Here is a 16,020-nt window from a genome sequence, read left to right as displayed (position 1 = left end):
TGGGGTTTCTTGGCAAAGATACTGGAGGGGTTTGCCATTTCCTTTTCCAACTCATTTTACAGATGAAGAAACTGAGGGAAACAGGGTTAAGTGATTTGCCCAGGGCCTCACAGCTAATAAGTGTCTAAGGCTGGATTTGCACTTAGGAAGATGAATCTTCCTGACTGTAGGACTGGCACTCTATATTAGGTGTTCAATGACTACTTTTTGATTGCTTGATTTATAGATTGGAAAGAAGGCAGGTGGGGGGGGGAGCCAGGAACCTGGATAATTCATGAACCAAGTAATCAGCCCTTAGATCAGGGATCCCCAACCAAGAGGTCTAAATACCTTGCCTAATAGATTGCCAAGCTAGCAACAGTCCCCTACTTATCTACCCTGCCTCCTTTCCCTCAGTTTTAGGGGATTCTCATAAGGAACAGAGTCAAACTGGCCAAGATGCCTCCTCTCACACTTCACTGCCATCTTCCTCCATGTCTTCTCACTTTGTTCAGGACCTACCTAGGCCAATCTCAAGGCTTTGGGGCAATAAAAAAAAAAGAGCTTTTCTTCACAACCATTAAGCATCAACTGTATATTCTTGAAAGTTATTGAGTTGGACAGGTTATTTCAAAAGATCAGCTCTAAGCAATGTTAGTTACATGTCCCCTAGGAAAAACCCTCCCTCTGGACCTTGTATCACACTGTACTTTGAATCTTCCTTGAATATTTATGGCAGAATAGTGGGTACCATAGTTGCCTATATTTGTACCCTTTTCTACCATTGAACTGAAAGCTCCCTTATCTTAGCTGAACTCTCTATCTCTCCCAGTTCCTAGCACATAATAGGCTTTTAATTTTGTTTGGTGAACTGGTGTTGAAGTTTGAACAACTGTCCTTACCTTACTGAACATGGCCGTGTTCTTAATTGCCTGGACAAGTTCTGGAGCATCAGGGGGAAGCAGGTACTTATCCTTGGTGTCTTCCCAGTTCTGCTTATATAAAACCTTGATGGAAAAACCAGATATGAGACAGTTATTTAATCCTTAGGGATAAGTATGTTTGGAGAACTATTAAGTGTCTTCTTTTGCTCCTTGAACAAAACTTGCCAATTAAGCCACATAGAAAGCATTTAATGTGATAACCCCCCATGCTGTTTTTCCTTCAGTGATAAGCTTAAAATTTGTAAATGCTAAGATTTTCACTACATAGCTCAATTCTGCCTTCTTGCTGGATTTTGCATGTATTTTACATTAAAAATGAAATTTGTCATATGAATTTGACAATCATCAACAAATAAACACTTCCAGGTATACATAAGATCAGGGCAAAAAAAGGATTATTTGTGGATTTTGTATATTTTATCCTTTCTCCTGACTTAAATATTGTTGTTGTCCAGTAGTTTCAGTTGTGTTCAACTCTTTGTGATCCCTTTTTTAGGGTTTTCTTGGCAAAGATACTGGAGTGGTTTGCCATTTCCATCTCCAGTTCATTTTACAGACAAGGAATTGAGGCAAAATAGGGTTAAGTGACTTGCCCAGGGTCACACAGTTAACATGTGTCTGAGGGTGGATTTGAATTCATGAAGATGAGTCTTCCTGATTCCAAGCCCAGTGCTCTACTCACTGTGCCACCCAGCTAGTCAAATATTTTCACAGGTTATCATAGATTTAGCACCATCTTGTCCAAGACCCATCTTTTACAAATGAGGAAAGTGAGGCCCAGAGAGGTCAAGTGACTTGCTTTAAGTCACACAGGGAATTAAATGGAAGTAGTGTACATGAAATAAACTCCCAATGTTCAGGATTAGGCTGAACAATTTTCCTACTCTAACTATAAAAAATGATATCATAGATCTAGAATTAGAAGAGACTTCAAAGGCCATTGATCCAGTCCCCTCATTTTACAGTTGAAGAAATGAAAGCCAAAAAATGTTGAATGACTTGTCCCAGGTAGTAATATTTATAAGTGACATTTGACCCGAGGTCCTTTGACTTCCGTCTAAGTGTTCTTTCCCCCTGACCTATTGGTCAACCACTCTGGTCTTACCTTGCTAACTTGCTGCGACACTTTCTTTGCGTGTTCAATGTCCTTTGCCTTCTCGTCAACATGGCAAATTGTTTTGGCAACATCGCCATCAATACGATATTTCACCTACAGCACCAATAATAGTACCAGTGAGTCAGGGAGAGTTGTCAACCTGAGGGTGGCTGAAGGAACTTCTGGCAGCACACAGTAGGGGCTGAGTGAAGTCATGTCAGTGTCAACACAAAGCTCTGGATAGTTTTGATATTTTTCCTCACAGAGCTAGAACCACAGCTTGCCTTATCTATTTCCTATGACCTAAGATGACCTGGTGCACAGAAAGTGCTTACTAAATACTAATGTGCTGACCTTGTTCATCCCTTCTAGCTGTCCACTTGTGATTCTATGTATATCTCCTCTTATTTCTTGGGCTAATTTTGCCTGATGTTGCTTGGGTTCACCAATGAATCGTCACAAAGAACCATGATTGAATTGCTGTTTCCTTTGTCTATACTTATTTCAAGGATATGATTTTATCAGTGTGGTTATTCTATCCGTCATGACAGATTGCAGCCTCTTCATGCCTTAGTAGATTGTCTTTACACATGGTCAACTTTTGGAGATAAGCCTCTTCAAACTGAGGTTCTCAGGTGGCATTGTGGTTAGTATACCTGTATTTGAAACCTTTCCATCTTAGAGAGGCTCTGAGGGTTTGTGTCCTGTTGGCATATCCTGCAAGAACATAGGGTCAACTCCATGCCACAAAGAGACATTAGAACAAAATTTTAATGGAGACTCTTTTTCATACCTCTCTAAATATATTACTGCTATCTGGATCCTTGACCAACTCCTTGGGGTTCATACCAAGTACCACAACTTATAATTAATGTTCCCTCTAAACCTCTGAACTTGTTTAACCTCACACAATCTTATACTTTGCATAGGTAGTTAAAGTCCACATTCCCCAAAGATACTAGCCTCTTCTATTCAACCAATTCCATTGGCTTCCTGTTGCCTTTAGAATAAAATATGACTAGCGCTGTTTAGCTTTCAAAGCCCTACATAATGTGGCCCCAACCTACCTTTCTAGTACTCATCAATCCAGCCAAGCTATCCTCTCTTCCTCACTCATAACCCTCCATCTCCTGTGTCTGTCATATATGTTTATGTATATACATATATATGCACATATACGCAGATCCTCACATGCACATTTGCATGTGTTGTGGGTATATATTTTATAAACATATGTCTATAAATACATATACATACATAATATATCCTAAAATGTATGCATATGTATGCCTTATGTATATATACATATTTGTGTATGTAATGGGCATATATTTTATAAACACAGGTATATAAATGCATACGCATTGTAATATATCATATAATTGTATGCACACATGTGCTACATATGTGTATGTGTATACATGTCTGTGTTGTTATAGTACCTATTTTATGAATATATGTGTGCATATACACATATATAATATGTACATAAATATTCATATGTATACACACAGGGTTTTACTGGTAAATATTTAACAATCAGCTCTCTGGGGGGTAAAATATACCCATGAAATACTTTAAGTTTAATTTGCATTATTAGCATTTTCTCCTTCCTTTTCTTAAATCTAGAGAATCAACAAGACTGAACATCAAGCCCTAATTTGTAGCATATACTTTTTTCTGAGGTGTGAATGTTCATACTGAAAATTTAACAATCAGCACGAGCCAGTTCAGCTGGCTCCAGTACAACTTTGTATAAATGTATTTATTAATTTTATATTTTGCTATGTATATGTGTTTTATATTGGGCTTGTCTTCTCAACTAAAAGGCAAGCTCATTGCAAATAGGGACTTTCATTCTTTGTACTTGTATATCCAGTGCTTCACACAGTATCTGACACATAATAAATTATAAATCCTTGTAGATTGATGGATTGATGTAGATGCACCACCCACCTCACTGAGCTGATCTTGTACTTTCTTGATTCTTCGCAGTTCTGGAGTATCAGTTGTGCTGGCATAAGGTCGTCCTTTGGTTTTCTCAAATTTCTCTTTGTACTTATTCTGAAAGCGAATGTTAGCATTTCAACTAAAACACACTAAAGCCAAGGACATAGCAATCACCATATTTATCATTATTTAATGTGCATCCCCATCACCAAAATGAATCAGATGCCATTAGTGAATATTTGATAAATATAAAATTGCCATGTATAGTGCCTCAAAACCATTGTTAGAAGATTTGTAATAATATATATATATATACATATTTGTTGTATATACATATTTATTGTTGTGGAGTCATTTTTCATTCATGTCCAACTCTTTGTGACCTCATTTGGGGTTTTATTGATAAAGATACTGAACTGGTTTGCCATTTCCTTCTCCAGCTCATTTTACAGATGAGGAACTGAGGCAAACAGGGTTAAGTGACTTGCCCAGGGTCACACAGTTAGTAAGTGTCAGAGGCCAGATTTGAATTCAGGTCCAGAATTCTAACCACTAGACCATCTAGTTGCCCTGTAAATACATATATGTTTATACACACATAAATATATATGTATATATATATATATATATATATATATATATATATATACACATACAGACTGGAGTGTCCAGTGAGTTTACTCTCCTTATTAACGAAGATTTGTCATTTTTTTTTAACAACTTGTAGTCTTAGAGAGTTGCTTTATTGCTGTGGGACCCAATTCTGCTGCTAATGGCGTGACTTTCAGAATTGTACATAAGAACATGAGGGTAGATGGAAGCCTGTGATTACCTAGAATCACTTATGAGCACGACCTAACTTTTTTGAATCTTTAATTCTGAAACTATATTACTAATACAAAATATTCAAATACAAGCAAATGGAGAAAAAAAGCATTTATTTTGCACTACTATGTACCAAGCACAGAGCTGTGTCGGAGATACAAATACAAAAGCAAAGATAGTACCTGTCCTCAAAGAGCTTATGTGCTAATGGGGAAAACAGCTCATATAGGACAGTTGTGACTGGGAAGGAGTACTTTGGTTTAGAAAGATACTTGAGGGCAAGGATGGTGGATGAGGTGGCAGGGAACAATAGAGTAATAGATCAGAGCATCTCATTCAGGAGCAATGACAGAATTGATTTGGTCTGGTTCATAATTTCAGAACTAGGAAGATGAGGGAGGGATGCTTTTTAAGCAACTGGCAGATTTTGTTTTTTTCATTAATATTCTATACATTATTATATATTCTATTAATTAAACTCAGACATTGTTTCTATATGTTTTACCAACTTCTGCTTTTTCATACTGTTACCATGATCAGATTGACTAATGATCAATGACTAAATAGCATTGAGCTTTGAAACCAGTCTTGGCCTCATTCTGTAGGGTTAATTTCTGAAGGATATAGCAAACTCTTTAGAGCCCTGCTGTTCTCATTCTCTCTCTTTCTCTCTCTCTCTCTCTCCACATACACACACAAAGTCATGATATACAAATATATATTCTGAAGGGTTATATACATATATATATAGGTTATATGAAGGGTTATATATATATATATATATATATCAGATTATTCTGATATATGAATATGTATTGTGTAAGGTTAACTCCCGAAGGCAATAGTGATGTCAGGTTTAGACTATACAGAATAAGACCCAAGACCAATACAGGGAACTCCTGCTGAAATAATTCCCTCTACCAATATATATTGGCAAGTGCTAGGCAAATTTTATGACTTAGAGAGGTGACTGAGGTCAGGAGGAGATTAAGTGACTTGCTTACAATCACATAGCCACTCTGTACCAGGGTAGGACATGAACCTGATCATTCTTGACTCTGAGGCCCCGTCTACACCCATTCGATCATACTGCCTCACTGGGACTACATAAGTGAAGAAAATTCACAAGGGGAAAGTTCAGAGGATAGATAGCCTATAATTTTGAGACAAGTCTATATCTCCTTCAAAGTAATGTCTTCCATCAACAAATCAACTTTTAGGTGATGACTTACAAACTCCAGATCCATCCAAACTTACCGGGCTAAAGAGATTTTGCATTTTTTGACTGTGTGCTATATAGGGGGTCATGAATTTTGAAGAGTCCACTTTCTTCCTGATAATTCTCTTCCTTTCTGTTGGCTTTGTTGGTTCCGCATCATGAGATACTGTCCGTTTCTCATGGTAAGATGTAGGCTGTTCATCCTGGTCAGTTATCGTCCGTGTAGTGGTCGTCTCATAAACTTTGGTTATTGTCTGAAAATAGTGATGGCAAATCATGTTTATTATAAAGGGAAAAATACTGCACCAGTTTATTGATACCCAGCATACCGACTTAGGTCAGTCCATATTATTCTGGTGATATTTTTTTATATTGTATAAAGCAAGATATAGCTCACAATATCCAAATAAACACATGCAATGCCACGTCACTGGATGCACTATATTGTCTTCTCACATACATAATCTTCAACTGCTATAGACAGTATATATTAAAAAGTCTTTTTTCTTATTAATGTATACCATTTTGTTAAAAGCTTATTCATGGTAACAAACACTAGGATTAAATGTTATTTAATTCTTTTATTGTTATTAAGATTTCAATAGCTCTCTTTTTAATCAACATGCCAAAGAAAAGGCTAAATTTAAATTATTTTGAAGCTAGGAAAAGGGACACACATAAAGTTAAGATTTTGACTCTCATAACAACTTGTGAAATTGATTAAGCAAGAGCTAAGTACAAATGGCTGGCAGCTTTAATTAAAAACACTTGTTTATTTTTCAGGCTTTCTCTCCTTCCTCATCCTTCTGAGACTATATGGAAGGCAATAATCAACCTTATATAATAGAAATTAATCATATCAAATACAACAGACTAATGAGCCACCTTATTTTTAATTAAATGAGTGTGAATGTCATGTTCACTAATGAATTATTATTTCATAGGAGTGAAAAGTGCTTCAGATATAGTATGCCATTTATCTCTTATAGCAACCCTATCTGGTAAGTAGGAAATTTTAGAATTACATTTTATAAGCAAAGAAACCAGTAACATGCAATCCTTGTGGTCAAAACAAACACTAAACACCTGGGCATCTTAGAAAGATATTCTTTAAACTACAAAAAAATTACCTCTCCTGCACAAATTATGAAGAGACATTTATTAAAGATGAAAGTGTATAGCTAAATGATCAGTCTCAAGCATTGTCAAAGCATGGCCATCCAACTGTTTTCTAAGCATGGAGTTGTATTAACCAGGATATTAACCCCTTTGCCATTTTCTAAAGGAGTTAGTTTCTACATATATATAATACTTACTGCAAAGCCCTCAGTGTTAACCTTTGGCTCATGGCTTGCCAAGCATTAAAAGAAACATTTGCATGCAGAAAACCACTCGAAGTTTCATCATGAGAGAGGTATTTCACCTTGAAAAAAGAGCTCCAAGTTGGAATATCTATCTGAATGTCTTACTCAGAATTTTAAGTGAATTAAGTCTGAGTAGCATTACATGCATCATGTCAAAAAGGAGAGAGGTGACATCCTTATTGACATAAATGATGATCTGCAGGTTGGCAGTCCTTGGCAGTGATGCTGCATGCATCTGCATTGCAGATCACAACTGCAACCACAGGTAAGAATACTGGATATGTGGCCTTCAATTCTAGTTAACATCATCCATACTACAACCAGGACGTCCAAATAAAAATTCCTGAGAAATCATCCTCAAACATCTTGTTTATTATTTTGAATTTTAAGATGGTGAAATAACCCTTCAGACATAGCCTCCCACCCCACCCAAATGGGAATGATTCCACCCCGCCATGGTGCTGAGAGATTATGAACAGCACTAAGTCCAAGGCAATTTCATGAGGTTGCTGTTCGTGCAAGTGTCCTGAGGCTTTACCTCGCCTGGAACGTCTTCATAGACAATTTCTTCTGTATAGTACTAAAAATAGAGTACAAATACCATCACTTCATCAGAAGAGACCATGCTGGTTCTCACCTGAATCTCCTCATCTGAATCTTTCACTCTATGTGAAGCTCAGCTGGCTTAGGAAGGTGCAGTGGTAAGGATGCTGGATTTGAAGCCAAAGACCCAGCTCTGCCACTTACCTTATTTTATCCTCTTAGGTATCACTTTTGGCATCTATAAGATTAGAGGATTAGACTAGATGGCTTCTTAAGGTCCCTTGTAATTCTAAATCTATGATCCTATGATTCAAAGATTCCTTTTAGCTCCAAATCTGTAATACTATGATCTCCATGGAAAAGAAGCTGATGAGGGAAATGGGATAAACAAAGTGTGCTTATGTAGGAATTAAAGGCCTTTTTGTTCCTTAGGGGAGTTTTGGCAACTTGGTTAAGCTATCTCTGTTCTCAGATTTATTTATCTATCATCCATCTATCTATCTATTTATTTGTTTGTTTAGTTTTCCACATCTGGGCCCCACAATGTTCCTTTCAATAGTTCAGGAAGTATAGTGAGGACAAGAGGATTCAGTGCTTCTTGGTCCCTAGCTGAAACTAGGATATGTGGGATTCTTAGGCTAGAAATTGCAAGTCAATAATCAAGGTAAATGTCAACATATCTTCCAAATATCTTCATTCTGAAATGCAACCTTCGTGATGCAGAGGCTCGAAATATTCAGATAGCAGACACAAGAAGTTGTAGGGTTGTGTACATTGTCTAGATAAATATTATCTGTGAAAAATGGTAATTAACTTTATTTATTGACTATTTTCCATAGATTTCTCATTTATTCACTGAATTTTAGCACTGAAAGGAAGCTTTTCTGAAACCCAGAGAGAAGTGGTTTGTACAAGTTTATATAGTTAGCCAGCAGGTCAGTGTTTTTTACCCTATAACTCTTCCTGAATAGAGAAGATGGAAACTGTATAACTTCATGGGACATACATTTTATTTTAAGCTAGTTAAAAATGAATAATGAAAAAATCTGTTTTCTTTGTTTCTTTTGCCTTTTTATCCCCAGCACCTGGCATACACTTCTTTGCATTAATATAACAGGGATTTAATAAATCCTTTTAAAATTGATCTAAATTCAACCCAGGAATATACCACTTTCCAGTGAATAACTGTAAGATAACAAAGAGGGTCTTTCTCTCATATCAAATACTACTATTATACACACACACACACACACACACACACACACACACACATATATAATTTCAGTTCATGTCTCTCTCTCTCCCACTTAAATAGGATGCTGAATTAATCTCTCCAAGTCCCATAATTCCATTCAGGAAGGTTGACTTCCAAGGGCTCAAGAGTTGCCCTTGCTAGAGAAGCAAAACAAGACGTCGTCCCAACACACGGACGGGGTAAGCTTAACTCTCTTGCCATCACCACTTCTGTGAAATCTGCAACCTAGATCTGTAAACCAAGCCTGGGTTTGTTCTTCTGACATCACCAGCAATAAAGAGACCACAATTAGAAGCTGGCTGACATTTTCCTGAAAATATGTAAGAGAGAGTAGAATTTAGCTCCCTCTGCCTCAGCCTTATCCAACCCTGCTGGACAAGTAGCAGGAAAGGCTCATTTAGGTCAAGCATAACAGGAAAAGAGATGAAAATAAAGGATTTGGATCATTTTCTCAGTCATCAAAAGACTTACATAACAGCATATTTTTCATTCTTTCTATTGTCATCACTAAAATATGCACCAGAGGGAGTGGAAAATTCTCAAGCACCACTTTTTCTGTCACTGTCCTTTTGGGAATACACATTCTCTGGTCATCTTGAGGAAAACCTTATTCTTTACTGAGAGGCTTTATCCAAAGCATTTATTTTAACCTATCATTTTTATACCTGCCACTACTGGGGGACCCATGTCTAATGCTAATAGATATTTATTTTCTGATTCTTCCTGCTGCATTATTATCTTTCATTTTATAGCTCAAATGCCTTTCTATCAGTGTTATTCTGCAATGGCCTACATTGATATCTTTTTGTTAATTCATTCTACTGCAGAAAACATTTCTGTGCAGCTAAGTGGATAGAACAGTGGACTTGGAGTCAAGAAGTCCTGAGTTCAAATCCAGCCTCAAACCCTCAACAAGTCATTTAGCCTCTGTCTACCTTACTTTCTGTAAAATAGGGATAACAATAACACCTCCCCCTTCCAGGGTTGTTATGAATATCAAATAAGATAATGTTTTTAAAGCACTTTGCAAATCTCAAAGTGCTATCTATATGTACATGCTAGCTATTATTAAATGCTACCCTACAATGGAATAGCCCTTCACAGTGCACCAGGCCCACACAATCCCTGGGAAAATTCTTGATAAGGATGCTACCATGGTATCATTCCGTGCTCAAGAAAGACTCACTGCATGAAGAGGGAAAACCAAACTAACCAGAGACATTTGGAAATGTTTTGGATGTTGTTAAGCAAAAGTTAAAATAGTTTTCTGCTGGCTCTCCCACTTTGCTTGCGTTACAGACTCAGTATCAATAAACATGTCTTTTAGAAATAAGACTAAAAAACCTTCACAGTATTGCTCATACAAAGAGATTGGTGGACTGAACGTCTATGTCAAGACTCATAATTATCTTCTACTATCGTGCTTCTAATTAGACCTTCCATCCCGGTCTTCATCATTTCCTTCCTTTTCATGATTACTTATCTCTGTGGATACTCTCTGGACAATTTTATTACATATGTTTAAGGCTGATTGGTTTCCTTAGAAGGAAATTTTTTTTTGAACTAGTTCCTCTCTGTGTTTTTGGAGCCCTTTTTTGATTATTTACTCTAATTTCTACAACCACCCCATTTTAATAGTGTTTCCATTGACGTCAATAAAGCATCAGTTCACAACTCACAGAGACAGAATAGAGTTGTTTAGTTTCCACTGGTCAGAAACAGAGCAGAGAATAGAGCACAAAGCAATAGGGAAGGAGGGGATGGGCAAAGATAGATTCACCAAAATTGTCTACTACTTTCCTTTAACATCTAGCTAAGTCAATCTATTCACGTACTAATTATAATTTCCATTGACTTAAAAAGACAAAGGAACTAAGGATGTTCCTGGTGTTTCCCTTAACAAATCACTTTTTTCTCTCCTATAAGCAAGTCTTATAGGATAATATTAGTCCACTATGGATGCTATACCTGTCTTCAAGCATCTAAAGGGCAATCATTTGAAAGTGGATTACTCTGTGTGATCCCAGATGGCAAAACTAGGACCAATAGAAGACAGATGAATCAGATTTGAGGTAAATATGAGGTAGAGCTTCATAACAATCTGTGCTATGCCCAAATGGAGTGGGTCACTTCAAGATATATAATGTTCTTCATTCCTGGAGTTAAGTAAAGTAAAGCAGAGCCTGGATGGTCGGTGATCAGAGTTACTGTAGAGTGAATTCAAGTAAGTTATAGGAGATCGGACTAGACCTAAAAACACAAAAGGAAACAATTCCAAAGAGGAAAGATGGGACTTGTCTGAAGAGACTGCTGTGGATAGACATGGAAGTTACCAACCACCTTAGATTATTAAAAGAATTGTACAGAAGATAGAAGCAATGCCAAGCAAAAAATGATGAGTATAAGAACATGATATGCTCCTGTAAAAATAGTACTAAGAATGCTAGCTTTCATAATGAGCTGAGGCTGGTGATAGAGGTTAAAGTCAAGAAATAGGCTTGGGTTTTTTTTTTTTAAAGCAACCTTGGAAGTTAAAGGTGGATTATGATCATTGATAACAGAGAGAAGACAACTCTTATTTTGTTTCTTTTTTTTTTTCTCTGCAAAAGAGAATGAACTTTAAATGGGAAATGCCAATGAAAATCACTACCATGGAGCTGATATCCAAGATAAGTAAAGGGACAGTAAGAGAACACCTTGTTGCCCTTGATGAATTCAAGACCTCTAGCCCAAATGAGGCACATATCGGCATCCTGAAAGAATTAGCAGATATCATTGCTGGTGATATTGGAAATATTATGAAGAAGTATCATAAGACTGGAGAAAGGCAAATGTCCCAATTTTCAATGAGAGAGAGAGAGAGAGAGAGAGAGAGAGAAGAATATGAATACTATAGGCCAGTAAGCTTGAAATGAATTCCTAGGAAAATTTTAGAATGGATCATTAAAGAGGGGTAGGTTTATATCTAGAAAGGGAAGTGGTGATTTTAAAAAAAGGCAGCTTGATTTCATCGAGATCAGGACATGTCCATCTAACTTTGTTTGCTTTTGTGAAAGTATTACTAAGCTAGTAAATGAGAATACTGTGGATATAGTTTACCTAGATTTTAGCAAAAATTTTGATAAAATTTATCACATTATTTTTATGATAAATATAAAGAATACAGACTAGATGATAATACTATTATCATCATCTGTTTAGATGAATCCATAACTGTTTGGATGACTGAACTCATAGAATAGTTGTAAATAATTCAATATCAACATAGCAGAAGGTATGCAATGGAGTACCACAGGGATCTGTACTTTGTTGTCATTCAGTTGTTTTTAAGTCATGTCTTTCTCTTCATGATCCTATTTGAGATCTTCTCTTTTAAAAATTTTTTAATATTTTTATTTAAAGTTTTGAGTTCCAAATTCTATCCTTCCCTCCCTTCCTTTCTCACCTTCCTGAGACAGTAAGCAATCAGATAATAGGTTATACATGTGCAATTATATAAAACATTTCCTTATTAGTAATTTTGTACAAGAAGACCAGGATAAAAAAAATGAAAGAAAGAAAGTAAAAAATAGCATGCTTCAGTATGTATTGAATCAATATCAGTTTTTTCTCTAGAGGCGGATAGTATGCTTCATCATCAGGCCTTTGGGATTATCTTGGGTCATTGTATTGCTGAGAATAGCTAAGTCATTCACAGTTCTTCATCAAACAATATTGCTGTTACTGTGCATAACGTTCTCCTGGTTCTGTTCACTTCACTATGCAACAGTTCATGTAAGTCTTTCCAGGTTTTTCTGAAGTTGTCCTGCTTGTCATTTCTTACAGCACAATAAAATTCCATTACAATCATAAACCACATCTTGTTGAACCATTCCCCAGTTGATGGGTATCCTCTCAATTTCCAATTCTTTGCCACTACAAAAAAAGCTTCTATAAATATTTTTGTACATGTGGGTACTTTTCCCATTGCTATGATCTCTTTGGGATATAGACTTAACAGTGGTATTGCTGGATCAAAAAGTATGCACAGTTTTATAGCCCTTTGGGCATAGTTCCAAATTGCTCTCCAGAATGGCTGGATCAGTTCACAGCTCCACCAATAGTGCATTAATGTCCCAGTTTTCCCACATCTTCTCCAACATTTATCATTTTCCTTTTCTGTCATATTAGCTACTCTTAGAGGTATGAGGTGGTACCTCAGAGTTATTTTAATTTGCATTTCTCTGATTAATAGACTTAGAGCATTTTTTCATATGACTATAGATAACTTTGATTTCTTCATCTGAAAACTGCCTGTTTATATATTTTGACCATTTATCAATTAGGGAATGACTTGTATTTTTGCAAATTTGACTCAGTTCCCTACGTATTTGAGAAATGAGGCCTATGTCAGAGATACTTGTTGCAAAAATTTCCCCCAGTTTTCTGCTTTCCTTATAATTTTGGTTCCATTGGTTTTGCTTGTACAAAAACTTTCTAATTTTATATAATCAAAATTATCTATTTTATATTTTGTAATACTCTCTATATCTTCTTTGGTTCTAAATTCTTCCCTTATCCATAAATATGACATAAATTATTCCATGCTTTCTTAATTTGCTTATGGTATCACCCTTTATGTATAAGTCATGTATACATATGGTATGAGATGTTGGTCTACTTTATACCTAGTTTCTGCCATACTGTTTTCTAGTTCTCCCAGCAGTTTTTGTCAAATAATGAGTTTTTATGTAATTTGTGCCTAATCTATTCTGCTGATCCACCACTTTGGAAATGTTTCTTAGCCAGTATCAGATTGTTTTGATAATTACCACTTTATAATACAGTTTGAGGTCTGGTATGGTTAGACCATCGTCTTTCATACTTTTCCATTGATTCTCTTGATATCCTTGAGCTTTTGTTTTTCCAGATGAATTTTGTTTTTATTTTTTCTAGCTGTGTAAAATAATTTTTGATAGTCTGATTGGCATGGCACTGAATAAATAGATTAATTTAGGTAGAATTGTCATTTTTATTCTATTATCCATCATCAGGCCTTTGGGATTATCTTGGGTCATTGTATTGCTGAGAATAGCTAAGTCATTCACAGTTCTTCATCAAACAATATTGCTGTTACTGTGTACAATGTTCTCCTGGTTCTGTTCACTTCACTATGCAACAGTTCATGTAAGTCTTTCTATTTCAGACTATTTATGAGCAATTAACATTTTTCCAATTGTTTAGGTCTGATTTTATTTGTGTGAAAAGTGTTTTATGTTGTGTTCATAGAGTTCCTGAGTTTGTTTTGGCAGGTAGGTGCCCAAGCATTATATATTGTCTACAGTTATTTTAAATGGGATTTCTCTTTCTATCTCTTGCTATTGGACTTTGTTGGTATTATATAGAAGTGCTAATGATTTCTGTGGGTTTATTTTATTTCTTGCAACTTTGCTAAAGTTGTTAATAATTTCAAGCAGTTTTTTAGTTGATTCTCTAGGATTTTCTAAGTATAACATCATATCATCTGCAAACAGTGATGGTTTTGTTTCCTCATTGCCTATTCTAATTCTTTTAATTTCTTTTTCTTCCCTTATTGCTACAGCTAACATTTTTAGTATAATATTAAATAATAGAGGTAATAATGGGCATATTTAAGATTTTCTTGGCAAAAATACTGGAGTGGTTTGCCATTTCCTTCTCCAGCTTATATTACAGAGGAGGAAACTGAAGCAAAGAGAGTTAAATGACTTGCTCAGGGTCACATAGTTAATAAGTGTCTGAGGCCAAATTTGAATTCAGGAAGATGAGACTTCCTGACTCCAGGCCTGGCACTCTATCCACTGTACCACCTAGTTGTCCTGTGCTTGGCCCTATACTGATTAACATTTTTTATGGATGATTTGGATAAAAAGAGATAAGGTATGCTTGTCAGATAATGCAGATGAGACAAAGCTGGGAGAGATAGCAGAGAGAGTTGCCAAATAACAGAGTCAACATCCGTAACGATCTTGACAAGCTAGAACACTGTGCAGAACCTATTAAGATGAATTCAATATGGATAAATGTAAATGTTTTACCAGATATAAAAAATCAACCTCACAAATATAAGATGTGGTTAGACAGCAGAAATCTGTGGATTGTAAACTCACAATGGGTCAGCAGTGTGATGCGGCAGCCAAAAGAACTAATGTAATCATAGGCGGCATTACGAGGCATTGCTTCAAGGAACAGAAAGGCAATAGTCCCACTATCCTCTATCCTTGTTAGAACTCATCTGGAGTATTATGTTCAATTTTTGCACCAAAGATTAATAAGAACATTGATAAAGTTAGGGGCCAAACATGGTTTCCAAAATAATAGTAATATCACAACATGACTAATATGGAAATATGTTTGATGATTGTATGTGTATAGCCTATAACAGATTGCATGCAGTCTTGGGAAGCTAGGAGGGGAGGGAAGGGAGGGAGAAAATTTAGAACTCAAAATCTTATAAAAATGAATGTCAAAAACTAAAAACAAATTAACTAATTAATTAAAAACAAAAATAATAGCAATTAGCCTTAATCAAAAGACTACAGTAATACAGTTTTTTTCATTATTATTTCTTTGACACAATTTTTTTCCAGATTGGTCACAAAATTTGCTAATGGAATTTTCAAATATTTTATTTGAAATATAACCTAGAACATAGGTCTAGGAAATATTTTTTCCAGAGCTCCTCCAATATAAAGGACACATTTGAAAATATTCAGATGATATTTCTATCCTCTCCTTGATCAAGAGTTTATTATTAGACATTCTCACATCCATAAGCCTATGGGTAGTTGGAGGGTTGAGTCAAGTCATTGTTTCCAGAGAATTTC

At 35.9% G+C, this 16,020-nt stretch overlaps 1 protein-coding gene across 1 annotated transcript in view; it reads right to left on the bottom strand.

Moving 5' to 3' along the window:
• Positions 1–16,020, bottom strand: part of NEB (nebulin) — a 216,264-nt gene that overhangs the window by 197,679 nt on the left and 2,565 nt on the right. Inside the window, 5 exon segments of the mRNA XM_027877594.1 lie at positions 882–986; positions 2,029–2,133; positions 3,976–4,083; positions 6,052–6,267; positions 7,916–7,957. Coding sequence (XP_027733395.1) covers positions 882–986; positions 2,029–2,133; positions 3,976–4,083; positions 6,052–6,267; positions 7,916–7,957 — 576 coding nt within the window.

Source organism: Vombatus ursinus, unplaced genomic scaffold, assembly GCF_900497805.2.
Source record: "Vombatus ursinus unplaced genomic scaffold, bare-nosed wombat genome assembly UNPS02014813.1, whole genome shotgun sequence".
NCBI lineage: Eukaryota > Metazoa > Chordata > Mammalia > Diprotodontia > Vombatidae > Vombatus > Vombatus ursinus.
Note: the sequence above shows the minus strand (reverse complement) of the source record. Positions and strands in the feature narration are given on the sequence as shown.